This window comes from Hippopotamus amphibius, chromosome 1 (assembly GCF_030028045.1).
Source record: "Hippopotamus amphibius kiboko isolate mHipAmp2 chromosome 1, mHipAmp2.hap2, whole genome shotgun sequence".
Lineage (NCBI taxonomy): Eukaryota > Metazoa > Chordata > Mammalia > Artiodactyla > Hippopotamidae > Hippopotamus > Hippopotamus amphibius.
In genome coordinates, this window is record NC_080186.1 from 163,326,136 (window position 1) to 163,339,801 (window position 13,666).

At 40.8% G+C, this 13,666-nt stretch overlaps 1 protein-coding gene across 1 annotated transcript; it reads left to right on the plus strand.

The window, feature by feature from the left end:
* Positions 1–278: 278 nt before the first annotated feature.
* Positions 279–2,003, plus strand: HNRNPA0 (heterogeneous nuclear ribonucleoprotein A0). Its single transcript, XM_057734241.1, has one exon. The coding sequence runs from the start codon at positions 579–581 to the stop codon at positions 1,488–1,490; it is 912 nt and encodes a 303-aa protein (XP_057590224.1). The 5' UTR covers positions 279–578; the 3' UTR covers positions 1,491–2,003.
* The last annotated feature ends 11,663 nt before the right edge of the window (positions 2,004–13,666 follow it).

Below are 13,666 nucleotides of genomic sequence, written 5' to 3' on the forward strand. Positions count from 1 at the left end.
GGCTGGGGGCAAATGAATCGCAGAGGCTCGCGAAGGCAGGGAGAGTCCATAGTCAGGGCGCATTGGGGATCCCGGGAGTGAAAGCGGGGCGGTAGAGGCGGTGGCGGGAGCAGCGCAGGCCCAGGGCTTGAATAGACCGCGGAGGGCGGGGAGTCCGTGACCGAGAGCGGCGCTGCGGCGCGGTAGGCGGGACTAATGAGAGCGAGGCGGGGATTGGCGGGCAGCCCTGGGCTGCCGTACGTCGTCGGTGACGCACGCCTCGGGGAGGGTGCGCGCGCGTTCAGCGGCCTCTTTGTGTGGTGCCCAGATAGGGGAGCGGAGGTGGCGGTGGCGGTAGCGGCGGCCTTGGTTGCTTTCCAATCTCCTCGGCTCGCCCTGTAGCCGGCATCTCTCCCCTTCCCTTCCCCTTCCTTTCTTCCTCCTTCCCTTCCCTTCCCTTCTTCCCTTCCCCGTCGGTGACCGGCGGGGGCGGCTCCAGCGACGGCTGGGCCCAAGCTGTGAAGAAGCCTTAGCCAACGGTAACGGCGACGGCGAAACCTCGGAGCTCGCAGGGCGGGGGGAAGGCCCGGGCCGTGGAGATGGAGAATTCCCAGCTGTGTAAGCTGTTCATCGGCGGCCTCAACGTGCAGACGAGTGAGTCGGGCCTGCGCGGCCACTTTGAGGCCTTTGGGACCCTGACGGACTGCGTGGTGGTGGTGAACCCCCAGACCAAGCGCTCCCGTTGCTTTGGCTTCGTGACCTACTCCAACGTGGAGGAGGCCGATGCCGCCATGGCCGCGTCGCCCCATGCCGTGGACGGCAACACGGTGGAGCTGAAGCGGGCGGTGTCCCGGGAGGATTCGGCGCGGCCGGGTGCCCACGCCAAGGTGAAGAAGCTCTTTGTCGGGGGCCTTAAGGGAGACGTGGCCGAGGGCGACCTGATAGAGCACTTCTCGCAGTTTGGCACCGTCGAAAAGGCCGAGATTATTGCCGACAAGCAGTCCGGCAAGAAGCGTGGCTTCGGCTTCGTGTATTTTCAGAATCACGACGCGGCAGACAAGGCCGCGGTGGTAAAGTTCCATCCGATCCAGGGCCATCGCGTGGAGGTGAAGAAGGCTGTCCCCAAGGAGGATATCCACTCCGGCGGGGGCGGAGGCGGCTCCCGGTCCTCCCGGGGCGGCCGGGGCGGCCGGGGTCGGGGCGGTGGTCGTGACCAGAACGGCCTGTCTAAGGGCGGCGGCGGTTATAACAGCTACGGTGGTTACGGCGGCGGCGGCGGCGGCTACAACGCCTACGGAGGCGGCGGAGGCGGTTCGTCCTACGGTGGAAGCGACTATGGTAACGGCTTCGGCGGCTTCGGCAGCTACAGCCAGCACCAGTCCTCCTATGGGCCCATGAAGAGCGGTGGCGGCGGCGGTGGAGGAGGCAGCAGCTGGGGAGGTCGCAGTAACAGTGGACCTTACAGAGGTGGTTATGGCGGTGGGGGTGGCTATGGAGGCAGCTCCTTCTAAAAAAATTTTTAATGCCTGGGGGTGGCTATAGGGGTAGTTCTTTTCAACCACCCAACTAGGGTCAACTCGTAAGTCCTTTCCCCTCCCACCGCCTTCCCCAGTTTGCCCTTGGGGAAGCCACTTCTAAGGCTGCTTACCCTTGGGTGTGTTGCCCTGTTTGCCTGCCACCTCTCGTTTCCCTCTGAAGATGGACTTGGCCCCACATACACATTTTTGTGTTACAGTCATTGATGGACTCTATTTTTTTATTATTACTTGGACCTTGGTCGTTTTTATACTAGCAAAATGTCTTGTTTTAATTTGTGTTTTTTTTGGGGGGGAGGGAGTGAACTTGCTGATTCTGTAGCAAAACCTGGGCGGGGGTTGGGGGGGTTAGTTTACTTTGTTGTAAGGACTTGATATCAGGCTACAGCGTTTTCTATGAAATCTCCTTGGATCCCATGCCCGAAATTTGCATATGTACAAAAATCATTTTTACGTTTTATTTTTAATAAATCATTGTGTTTGACCGTACATGTCTAACATTTTTTTTCTAGGATCCATTCCATACCGTTTTAAGGGATATTAGTTGGAAATTTTTCATGTTAATTCTTAATTTTTGATGTGTACTTGGAGAAACTTTTAAAAGGTTCTGGGGGTGGTTTTTTTGTTGTTGTTTTTTCCCCCTTGCTGTTGCCCTGGTAGTGACGTGCTGAATTTTATCCTTTACAGGCAAAACTTTTGAAGTGGTGGATGTGGCTTTTTAAAATCTTTAAAGTTTCTCTGCATCCATCTCTTGTACTAAGTGATTTCCTTATCATCTTGACATGGTTGGTTACTTCTTTCTATGAGAATTTACTTCAAAGTATGTACTGTGTAGTTCTAAAGAAATAGTTTGTGTTAAGCATGTGTTTTCATTCATATAAACTGTTTAAAAAATTTCAGATGGGCTAGTTTACATCCCTCTTACTGGTTTGTCTGTAATGAATGGTTACAAATAAGGGTTATATTTTACCCTCAAAGTAAAAACATTTTTGTATTTTCAGAACAGGTTTAAACGGTTTTTTTCCCCCCTGTAGCTGAAATGTTGTCCTCATGGAAATCCTTCCCCTAACCTTTGTGGCACCATCTACTGGCAGAATGGCAGTATATCTTCAAAACAATTCGTTTAAAAACTTGTTTAGGACAGTTGTATCAGATTTAGAAGTTTTGCCATCAAAAATCTGTGCAGACTTTGGTTATACATTTTGCTTGTAATAAGATGGGCTTTACAGGACTGTAGTTAACAGTCCATATCACAATTGCCCTTTCTACATGAGATTTGAAAATGTAAACTGCTGTGCATAGCTTGGGCAGTGGCCCCAGATTGCTATGACAACTAATGAACCAGCTTTGTGTACTGGTATCTTAGGTGCAAGTTGTAAAGCAAAATATCTGTGTATTCTGCTTGGTTAACAAATGTATATTTGTAGCCCTTTCATGCAATAGAATTCAAGTTGTTGTTTATAAAAAGCAAAACAAAATGATATAGGAGAAAATTGCCTTCCTGGATAGACATATAGAATAGTACCGTTTATGGATATCACAAATAAAGAATTCAATTCTTTACATGATCGAGTGAGAGTATGTATAACCTGGTGGGTGGGTTCAGAGTACCTATTAATCTAGTACCTACATTTGATTTAATGTTATGGTAAAATATTTGACTGGAATTTTGCAGTTGAAAGCCTAAAGCTGTATTAAGAGGCTTTCTGAAGGGAGATTACTGGGCTTTAAATTTAAAGAATATATTGACCCTTTTCCTCATAGTTCTTGTCACTGTATATTCTTGCCAATTTTTTTTTTCTAACTGCCAGGGTTCTACTTTCAGGAGACAAGGAAAAAGGTCAAGGTTGCTAGGCTGCTTAAGGCTGCCTAGTAGTCACTTTGACACAGGTTAGCTGATACTTGTTACAAATACTTAAGTACCTCTACAGCAAATGGGATAGTTGCTTTTATGTATTGAATAAATAGACAACAGAGTCAAATTTTGCACTCAAGTGGTTTTACAATTTGCTTACATTTCTGTTTTTTACTCTTAGTGAAATGCATCATACGGCGTTTCTTACGGTAATTTGGTCCAGCTTTTGGGGGGTCCTCTCAGATGCAGAAAATGATATGCATACATTATTTATTATAATTACTCTGCTTGCATTTTACTCACTTTTAGGGGGGAAGATCTATTTCTTTTGGTTCAATTGGAATAGTCCACCTTTTGGAGGGTTTTCAGAGTTCAATAAGGTTATTGTCATTTTGATAATGACTTACTGTTCTGTTCATGGTATGTTACCACTTTATTGTCATGTATCTACCTTTACAAATTTCTAATCTAGATTGGTATTTAGTGAAGGTAAAAATAGTGGTATTTAGTCTTTCTGAAATTCCTCTTGTCAATTTTAGGCAAGTATTTTTGGCATGTGGGACTTACTCTTGTGTTTTGACTTCTTTCACCTATAAGAACTATCTGAACATTATCACTTCAAATTTAATTAAGACTTCATGGGAGGAGGTGGTACAGAACCTAGTCAGTATTGAATGTAATTTTTGTGCTATGCTTAAATCTAATTTGAAAGATTTAGCAAAATAAAAATGAACCTATTTTTTTGGTCTCCCTATTGTCGAGAACTTTTGCATTTACAGTATTTTTAATATCAAGTCAGTGGTAATCATTAGTTGGAAGTGGTTTGAAAGACAGTAATTTCAAATCTTAAAAAGCTTGCAAATGGTTGACATTCAAAATGATAAATCAGAATGATATACTGATTGTTTCCTCCTACAACTTAGTGATTTGGAACATAGATTTCATATTTAAATCTCCACAATGAATTTTTGTTTTTAAGTGCGGTCGAAGGATTGAGGATACTTAAGAATTTGCTGTTTATGATTATTTCCCTCAAGACCAGAAATGGCAGTGTCAGTCATTTGATTTGTAGGCTTATTTATCTCTTAAGTGTGCTTAATTTTCTTAAATTTGAGAATTTTCATTTTAAGTTAAACTTCATATATCTTTGCAGATTGAAAGTGGGGATTTGGATATTGAATTGATTTAAGCAAAGTGCATCTAGATAATGTAAGGATTATTCCCTAAAAGATATTTGCACTTAGAAGAGGGTAAGTGTCTTTCTTCCATTTTAACCAGCTTACTGAGTCATTATTAAGATTTTGGTCACTGGGAAAAATTACTTCTTTTCCCTGTTTTAGAAGGCTTTACATTCTTGTTTCTGAAGCAGGGCAACAAAGATTGCCTCTAAACCAGGGTAAGACAGTGCCTTTTCCGTAGTGTCTTGCTGCAGGTTACTTTGCTGTGCCTTTGTCTAATGCTTTCTGTTAAAAGTGAAGATGCATTGTAAAATTTTTTTCCAATAAAAAGTCCCTTCTACTGTGTTACTTTAAAAAGTATAATACTGCATATTGGCTTGTATGTCAAGTCACAGAAAATATCAGTATTACCAGGAAATAGAAAACAAATCTTACTGAATCTTTGAGAGTGGTGTATTTTTAAAAATCAGTACAATTAAACACTTAATTTGGTTTACCTGCTTGTAAACCAAACTAAACAAAGAATGAGTAAAAACCCTACCAATATAAGCAAACCCTCTTCTCAATTAATAGATGTATGTTCAGCTAAATCTTTTTGTATGTACCTACATTAAGTTTTAAAAGTAGGATTATATAGTTTTGCAGTTTATATCACTGACATTCTCATATTGGGATAAATAGACCTTCCTCATCCTTTTTAATGCCTGTGTAATGTTCTATAGCATGGTTGTTGATGGACATGAGGCTTCTTCCATTTCTTGCTGTTGTGAATAATTCAGTGATTGTTCTTGTTGCAGATCATGTTCTTGCTCATCACATATACACTTAGTTGATGAGATGGCTACCACAGAGTTAAATGTGCTAGATAATGAGAATGTAGCAGTTCTCTTGTTATCATAAGTATTTTTTAGTTATTAGTATATGTTCAGGGAAAGATACATGCTCTCTGGCAGTGTTGTTAAAGCCTTAGGGTATTTTCAACTAAAACATTTTACTGAAAAGCTACAAAGCTAGATTATACATGATAAAACAGTTAACGGCCTATGACCATTATGCTGCTTCTGTTTTCTTCCAATACCTGGAGATAACCTATGTTAACAGTTTGTCTACTTCTGGGTCTTTTTATGTGCAAGTAGATATATTTATCTTTTTTAGGAATAAGAATTGGGTTGTTTTATATATACATACATATGTATTTTAACTTCAAAGACATCCTTTCATATCTGTACATATAGCTCTCTTTCGTGTAACTAGTATAGTATGGATGCACCATAATTTATTGATTAGCATGTTTCCATATTTGCTGATGATAATTTAAAACTACCCTTGCAGGGCTTGTGTTGCCATTTGCAACACAGCAAAGAGGATCAGCCCATGCTCACAAGGTACCCACAGTTTTTGTTTAAGTAATTGGAATTTAAATAATCATGAGAGTGTGGGCATTTTAGTCAGAGATGGTTATGAACAGTGGTGATGACTTTGTGGGTAAAGAAAAGTATTAAGCATTTGAACTAGTCTTGACATTTGGACTAGGTAGATGATTTGGCAAAGGGCATTCCACAACTTAGGCCAAAATGTAGAGCATGATGTATTGGGCTCCTTACATTTTTTTCTTAGATTGCTAGAGCACAGAGACTTTAGAAGCACATCATCCATTTTTATTATTTTGCATTATTTTGTGACTCATGGTTTTTTGCTAAGTATTAATAGCAAAATCAGCTTAAGGGAGATGGGACATTCAGTGATAGAAATACAGATCAGTTGAGATCTTAAATGGTAAGTGGTAATCACTTAATATTTCCATAAGGAGTGTACTTCATAGTTGGGAGACCCCCTTTATTAATCCATAGTTAGCAGTATTCTCACTGTTCTTCCATTTTCTTCCTTTAATATGTCTTCCCTATATTTTGACTTATTAGCTGATTTAAAAATACAGTTTTGTTAGAAAATAACTTGCAGTAATTAAATCAATTTCTGATTAAAAAACTTAATTTGCTGTAATCAAAAGCTTAATATGTACTGTAAATTTCATTTTAAAAATAAAGTTACCAGTTGTATAATTTTGGGGGAGGCATGTTAGTTTGAAGAATAATAATTGGTCATGAATTATTAACTTCAAATTGAATTGGAGTTTAGCACATTCATGAATGTTCTTGATGCTTAAATTTAGTCTCTTACTAAATATAATGTGTGGAAATAGCATTTATTGCTCATTTTCAAGAGAGGCACGCAACTAGCTTGGGAAAATTAGTCTTTGACGTTGGAACCTGCTGGTGGGTGAATTTCACATTCTTCCTAAATGAGAAATTAAATGCTACCAGATAAAACATTTATCATAAAAACGGAGATATCAGAAAGCTGCTTTTAAAAAAGGAATCCCACATTAGCAAGGCTAAAAAAAGGCAATTGAGTCTCTTACGTACTGACCTATTCCTCATACTTTTTAAACTTGCACTTGGAGTTGAATGATTTGAATCTTCAGAGAGGAAAAGGGATTCAGGAAGATTTCTTCTTTTTCTAGCTGTGTGCTTACTTCTCTACTTAGGCAAATTTTCTTTGGCTCCTTTCATTCTTTTACCACTTTGTATGGTTTGTTTTAAAAAAAATTTTTTTTTTTTTTACCTGAAATGGGTTTGTGTCATCATCTCCTGCTCTAAAATTATCTGATGCGAACTTGGATCATTTAGACAGTATGCTTATTTCTCAGTTTTTGCCATCAGTTTCATCAGCTATTGATTACCATCTTTGTGCAAAGTACCTCTAGGATCTGGAGATACACAGCAGTGAGACAAACATGGTTCCTGTCTTCAAGTAACTTGCATTCTGCTGGAAATTCTTTTTCTTTTGAAATCATGCATCATTTTCAGCATCGTGGCATCATCTCAGATTGTTCACAGCATACAAACAAATTGGAGTTCATCCACTGTCATTTAGTGTATATTCCCTGATTAAAATTAAGGCATCACTCCTTCATTGGTTACTTGTTATTTGGATACCATATAAAAGGTACATTTTTTCTTTGATGCTTATGTTGCAAATGTAGTTTGCCTCAGAGAAGGCATCTGATTTAGTATTTCATGGTGCTTAAGGACATAAATTTTGCTATCAAGTAGACCAGGTTCTTTTCTTGACCTTGTTCCGTGACCTTGAACAAATTGGCCTGAACCTCAGTTTCCTTGTCTTTAAAAAGGAGAGATTGCTATTAATACCTGTCTCACAGGGTTGTTGAACAAGATCAGTGAAAGAATTGTGTAAAGGGCGTACTGTCATCTCTGGTACATGGTAATGTTAATATTATGACTTCTGATAAGAGATGTGACTGACTAGCAAAAGGTGTACCTTTATTTCAACCCCCACCTCAACCACAAGGTGTTTGCACAGTTAATGAGGTGAATGAATAACTATCTTCAAAAAGTAGCGACATATGCATATGTAGTCCATAGAGCACTCTTAGTATCTGAGATTTGGTTTTTAACCTGTGCTTTGCTCTTGATTTGCTGGGTGAGCTTGGATGTGGGAACCCCCTCTGTACATCTCCTGCTTCAACTCCAGTAGGAGAGAGATGAACTGTGTTAGCTATCTGTAAGTGTTTAAGTATTTGTTATTATAAGAAAGATATAAATAATGTGTTGAGGAGAGTGACTTCCAGGTACGAAGAAAGATCAAGAAAAGCATTGTGGAAGATGTGATATTTGACTTTAAAAATTGGCCATGTAGAGATGGTGAGGGGAGAAAGGTAATTTCAGGTAGAGGGACAAATAAGCAGAGATATGGGGCGTTCAGAGAAGTATGCCCGCTGTGTGCTCAACATTGTACTAAGTACATTTACAGATACTCTCACTGGATCCATTCAGTAACCCTCTGCTCCACAGATAAGGTAGCTGAAGCTCATCTCAGAAAGATTAAGAAACTTTCCCAAGGCCATCCAGCTGGTGAAAAGATTGAGCTGGGAGTTGAATCCAAGTCTGACTGATTCCAGTGGCTGTACTCTGCACAAAACTTCCTTTATAAACGAAGCTTCTAAATACAAGTGTGTAATTTGTATTAAGGGTAAAGGAGAGTTGTAGGAAGTAAATTGGGGAAAGTTGGAACCATGTTACTGAGGTCTTTGAGTAGTCTATCCAGCAGGCAGTGGAAGTCACTAAAGGTTTTTGAGAAGCAATAGTGGTAGTGAGACTAATTTAGAAAGATTAATCAATAGCACTAAGTAAAATAGATGGCATTTGAGTGATGTTTCAGGTGGTAAGGCTGCTAAGACAGCTGATAGTAACCAGGTAGGAAAATGAGAGCACGAACAAAGAGGTAGCACTGGCAATAGACTGAAAGGGAATACGAGGGAAGTTGTGAAAATATAATTGGCAAATGATTGGATATGGGGGGGAGTAAGGAAGAGGGAGTAGTAGAATCAGAATTACTGTGTGAGTAGCAGGGTGGTGATGCTACTGGAAACGGGAAGAGGAGATTTAGAAGGAAGGTTTGAATATGGTTGAAGATGCTGTTACACCTTGAAGCATAGTGTCTTTTGCAGATAGCTTTAAAAAATGTTTACTCTGCTGGATATTCTCTTTCTGCCCTTCCTGATCCACTCTATACCTTTCCAGTCCTTGCTTTGTGTTCTTGGAAAGTTGATTCCTAAAGCGCTGTATATGCTCTTATATGGATTCATGTTGGGTTTGAACAGTGGGAGAAATCGACAGGAGGTCTGGAGAGTGAGAGAAAGGTGAGGTCAAGATATTTGTTCCCCCTGTCCCCCAAGTACACATATTCAGCAAACAGGTTATCAGGGGCTACAGCTCTGTTCCAGAGGCCCTCCCGTATGGCTCTAGGTCTTTTCTGGCTTCTGGTAACCACTGCCTCCTATTGTTTCTTCACGTTCCCTTTTTCTAGCCCCAAGATGGTTCACCAAACCTTGTTGATTTTCCTTAACTGTGCCCACATCCTTGTGAATAGTTCCTTTTACTAAAATTCTTAAATAACCCTGTTTGAATGTGCCATCTGTTGTCATCCTTTAAGTGAAAAAAAATTTAATCCCTTCCACATTTTCTAATGACTTGATCTCCCAGGCACCACCAAACTTGGAGAAGATCTAGATATTTGCACTGTTACTCTCCCCACCTGTCATGAGTTTTCCCACATTGTTTGAAATTCACTCACTGTCTCCTACTCTTCTGCATTGTGATTCAGCTGGAAATGCAGCAGTGAACAAGAGACAAAAATCCTTGCCCTCAGTAGAGCTTATATTTTAGTGGGGGGAGACAGATAATGAAGCTTAATAAATTATATAGTATTTAGAATATGATGTGGTATAGAAAAATTAGGGTATGGAGCTAGGAGTGCTGCAGGACAGGATGTTTGCGAAGACAGTGCAATTTAAAATGGGGTGGCATGGGTAGGTCTCTGAGAAAGTGACATTTGAACAGAGACTTGAAGGGAATGTGGGAGTGAGCAGTGTAGATGTTTAGGGGAACAGCATTCCAGGTAGAGGCTTAGGAAGAGCAAAAGCCCTGAGGCAGGATTGTGCCTGGACTTTTTGAGGAAGAGCAAGTTGGTTAGAGTGGCTGGAGTTGAGGGAAGAGGAGCAAAGGAGTAGCTGATCACATCAAGAAGCGGCCAGATGACGTAGGGCTTTGTATACTGTTGTAAGGATTTTGGCTTTTACCACATGACTGGTGAACCATTTCAGGGTTTTGAGCAGAGGAGTATCATGATCTGCCTTGAATTTTAAAAGATTCTCATTTTCTCATAGAACAAAATTTCTATTCCTTTAGTTGGTTTTAATGAGGGTTTATGAGAAAAGCAATCAGAGCAACTTGGATGAGGGTGTAAAAAGACCCACAGTCTCTTTAATTCTATTATAGGCATCTGCTTTTTTGAGAGGTTATTCTTTTTAGCCAAAATGAATCTTTAAATTGTGATGTGCTGTCTTTAGAAGGAACTACTTGCAAGGTTGGCCCTTGTCTGGGCACTTGGGTTTAGGGAGTGTTCCCACTGTTCCCTAGTTGATAAAGGTGGTTTATAGTGTCTAGACTGTGCAAGCAATACAATTTATGCTAAATACCTCCTTCATTCTGGGACTCTGGAATTTTGATATGTGCTAGGCAGTGAGTACCTATAAAACCTGGAGTACTTGGTCGTTGGGCAGAAACATCACACACGAGTGTATTCTGTGTGATCCCTCATGGTAGAGAGAGCATAAAGAGGCCTGCACTTGGGTCCCTCCATACTGTCTGTGTCTTTTCCCCAAATGATCCTGCTGTGTATCTTCACTATGTGCCTGTAATAAACTTTATCTGTGAGTATAAGACTTAGCAGTACTGACTGCTGTGAGTTTAGCTCACAGAAGTTTTAGCGCAACTGTTTTAGCTCATCTCTGAACCTCGCATTGGTCTTGGGAACCTTGGAAACAGCTAACTTGTGTGTGTGCGCGTGTGTGTGTGTGTGTAACCAAATTAAGTGGAAAACATCAGGTTGTGGGTAGAAGGTGCAGTTTTGGAAACCCTATCACATAGATCACTCAGCTCTGTGTCTAGTGGAGAGCTCTTCTGAACGATTTCTGCTTTGTTAATTCCTTTCACTTTTCCAAAAAGTCTAGGTCTCTTCATTATTGCAGCTTCTAGCAGTTTTGAGCATGTGGAGACTCAGGCCACCATGTAAATCCTTTGTAAGCAAGTTTGTAAAAAGGACTGCCTCGTAAAGATCTTTAAAATAACCTAAGTGAAGGCAACTGTTGACAAAGACGCCATAAATAATTCTTTAGGGAGATAGAAAGTATAGCTACTAGAAGGAACAGCATCCGACAACAGTGTAGGTATGTCAGTATGTTAGAAGGATCCACACTTTGTGTGCCCGTATACACTGCAATGAAATGCATAGCAAGCTTGCCTGATTTAACTACTTCATAATACTCCCCTTGGAAGGAAATTATTCTGTTCTGATCGTGTAATAAGATTTTTGCGCGGAGAATATGAAACTTGGGTCACAGAAGGGAGGTTGTGGCAAAAATGCCCATTTGACATACCTCTTCTGAATTTTTATTTATTGCTGACTTCAAATCTCAACCAGTTCCCTTCAGATTTCTGGATCCATATATCCATGAGCTTGAAAGCTTTTATTTTCATTTGGTGGAACTATTTGTTTGCTTCCCTTCATTTGAGTTTAATTACAGTTTTGTATTTTTATATAACTGAAATTGCAGACAGTAACTTCTCCATCAGGCTGGAAAAGATGATGCGTGAGGAGGGTAAATATGGATTTACTTGGTAGGAACCATTAAAGTATCCATATCTTGGCTCTTGGACTCCATGTGCAGTTTCCCCAGTTTGTAAGCCCTCTGGCTTTCTATTCTTGTAGAATTTATGTGGTAGCTTCCTGGTACAGCACATTGCATAGACAGAGTAAGATATTCAGTGAGACTGAATCATAAGCATGCAGTCGTATGAAGGCAGAGAGTGACCAGAGTGTCTGAACATACTTTCTTATGGGTTTTACATTACTTTAACTGTGTGCCTGCCTCAATTCTCTGTACCTGCTAGATGTGCAGACCTGACCTCACCTACATACGCATCCCTGTATTCTAGACTTTGGGGCTATGTCTCATCTGTATTTTACCTTTTCATGTAAAACACAGCTCAGCTTTCTTTGTATCCAGAAAGACGAGGGCTAGAAAGATGAAACAGGGGCAGCAAATAGAGGACCAACACGGTCAATTTAAAGTTGCAAGTACTTATGAAAAAGTCGTAATTAGGAATTAATATTCATTCTTGAAGGAAGCAGATTTTTGAACCCTTCCTAAGCCATTGATGTAGTCATTAGGTTTTGCTTTTCTTATGAAGATATGCACATATTTACCAGCAGAGGGCACCAGGTGCAGGTTGAAGAATAGAGAGAGGATGGAATTCTTAGGGAGACCCTGAAAGACAAGTGTTTGCAATGTGCTGACCTGTGTGAAGCATCTTGCTTGCTGCTATAGTTGGTCTGGCTTTTCTTTGACTCACCTGGGCTCTAGTGGTATGCCTCCAGCTTTCCCCAAGAGCAGTCTTTGGCTCAGCCTGCTTGGTAAGCTAAGAGACCAGAGGAATCCAGGGTTAAGGACTTTATAATAGTAGGTGTTGGGAGCCTTGGAGGCCAGCTTGTGTTAATATCTTTAGGGGTTCAAATGCTTTTGTTCCCCATCTTCAGGTGAGGTGGAGAGGGCATTAGTCCAGGCATCTGAGAATCTGGTCCCATGCCCCACTTGGCTGCCAACTCACTGAGTGATCTTGAGCCAGTTGCTTTCTGTCTCTCAGCCTCAGCTGGCTTTTCTCTAAAATGGAGGTAGTAAGATAGGGGTAGTGTCTGCCAAGCACAGTAGTTAATAGTGGTCTCTGAGGTCAGGCAGACCTGGGCTCAAACCTATGAGGCTGCGGTCAAGTCTTTATAAGTCTGAGAACCTCAGTTTCCTTACATTTATTTATGTTCCAGTTGAACTTTTATTTACTGCATTACTTTTGAAAAGAAAAAAAAATTTTTTCTTTTTACCTTTTGACCCATTTTACCCATTTCTCCCTCCCCCAACTCCCTGTCACTGGCAACCACCAATCTATTTTCTGTGTCTATGAGAATTTTTTTTTAATTAAAAAACTTTTTTAGCTTCCACGCATAAGAGAGATCATACAGTATTTGTCTTTCTCTAAATTATTACACTAAGCATAATGCCTTCGATGTCCATCCATGATGTTGCAAATGGCAGCATTTCTTTTTTTTTTTTTGGCACACGGGCTTAGTTGCTCCGTGGCATGTGGGATCTTCCTGGAGCAGGGATCAAACCCGTGTCCTCTGCATTGGCAGGCGGATTCTTAACCACTGCGCCACCTAGGAAGCCCAAATGGCAGCATTTTAATGTTCTTTATGGCTCTTTGTGTGTGTGTGTATCATCTTTATCCATTCATCCATGGATGGACACGTTTCTATATCTTGGCTATTGTAAATAATGCTGCAGTGAACATATATCTTTTTGAGTTAGTGTTTTCATTTTCTTCAGATATGTACCCAGAAGCGGAATTACTGGATCTTATGGTACTTCTATTTTTAATTTTTTGATAAACCTCCATACTGTTTTACATAGTGGGTGCACCTGGTTA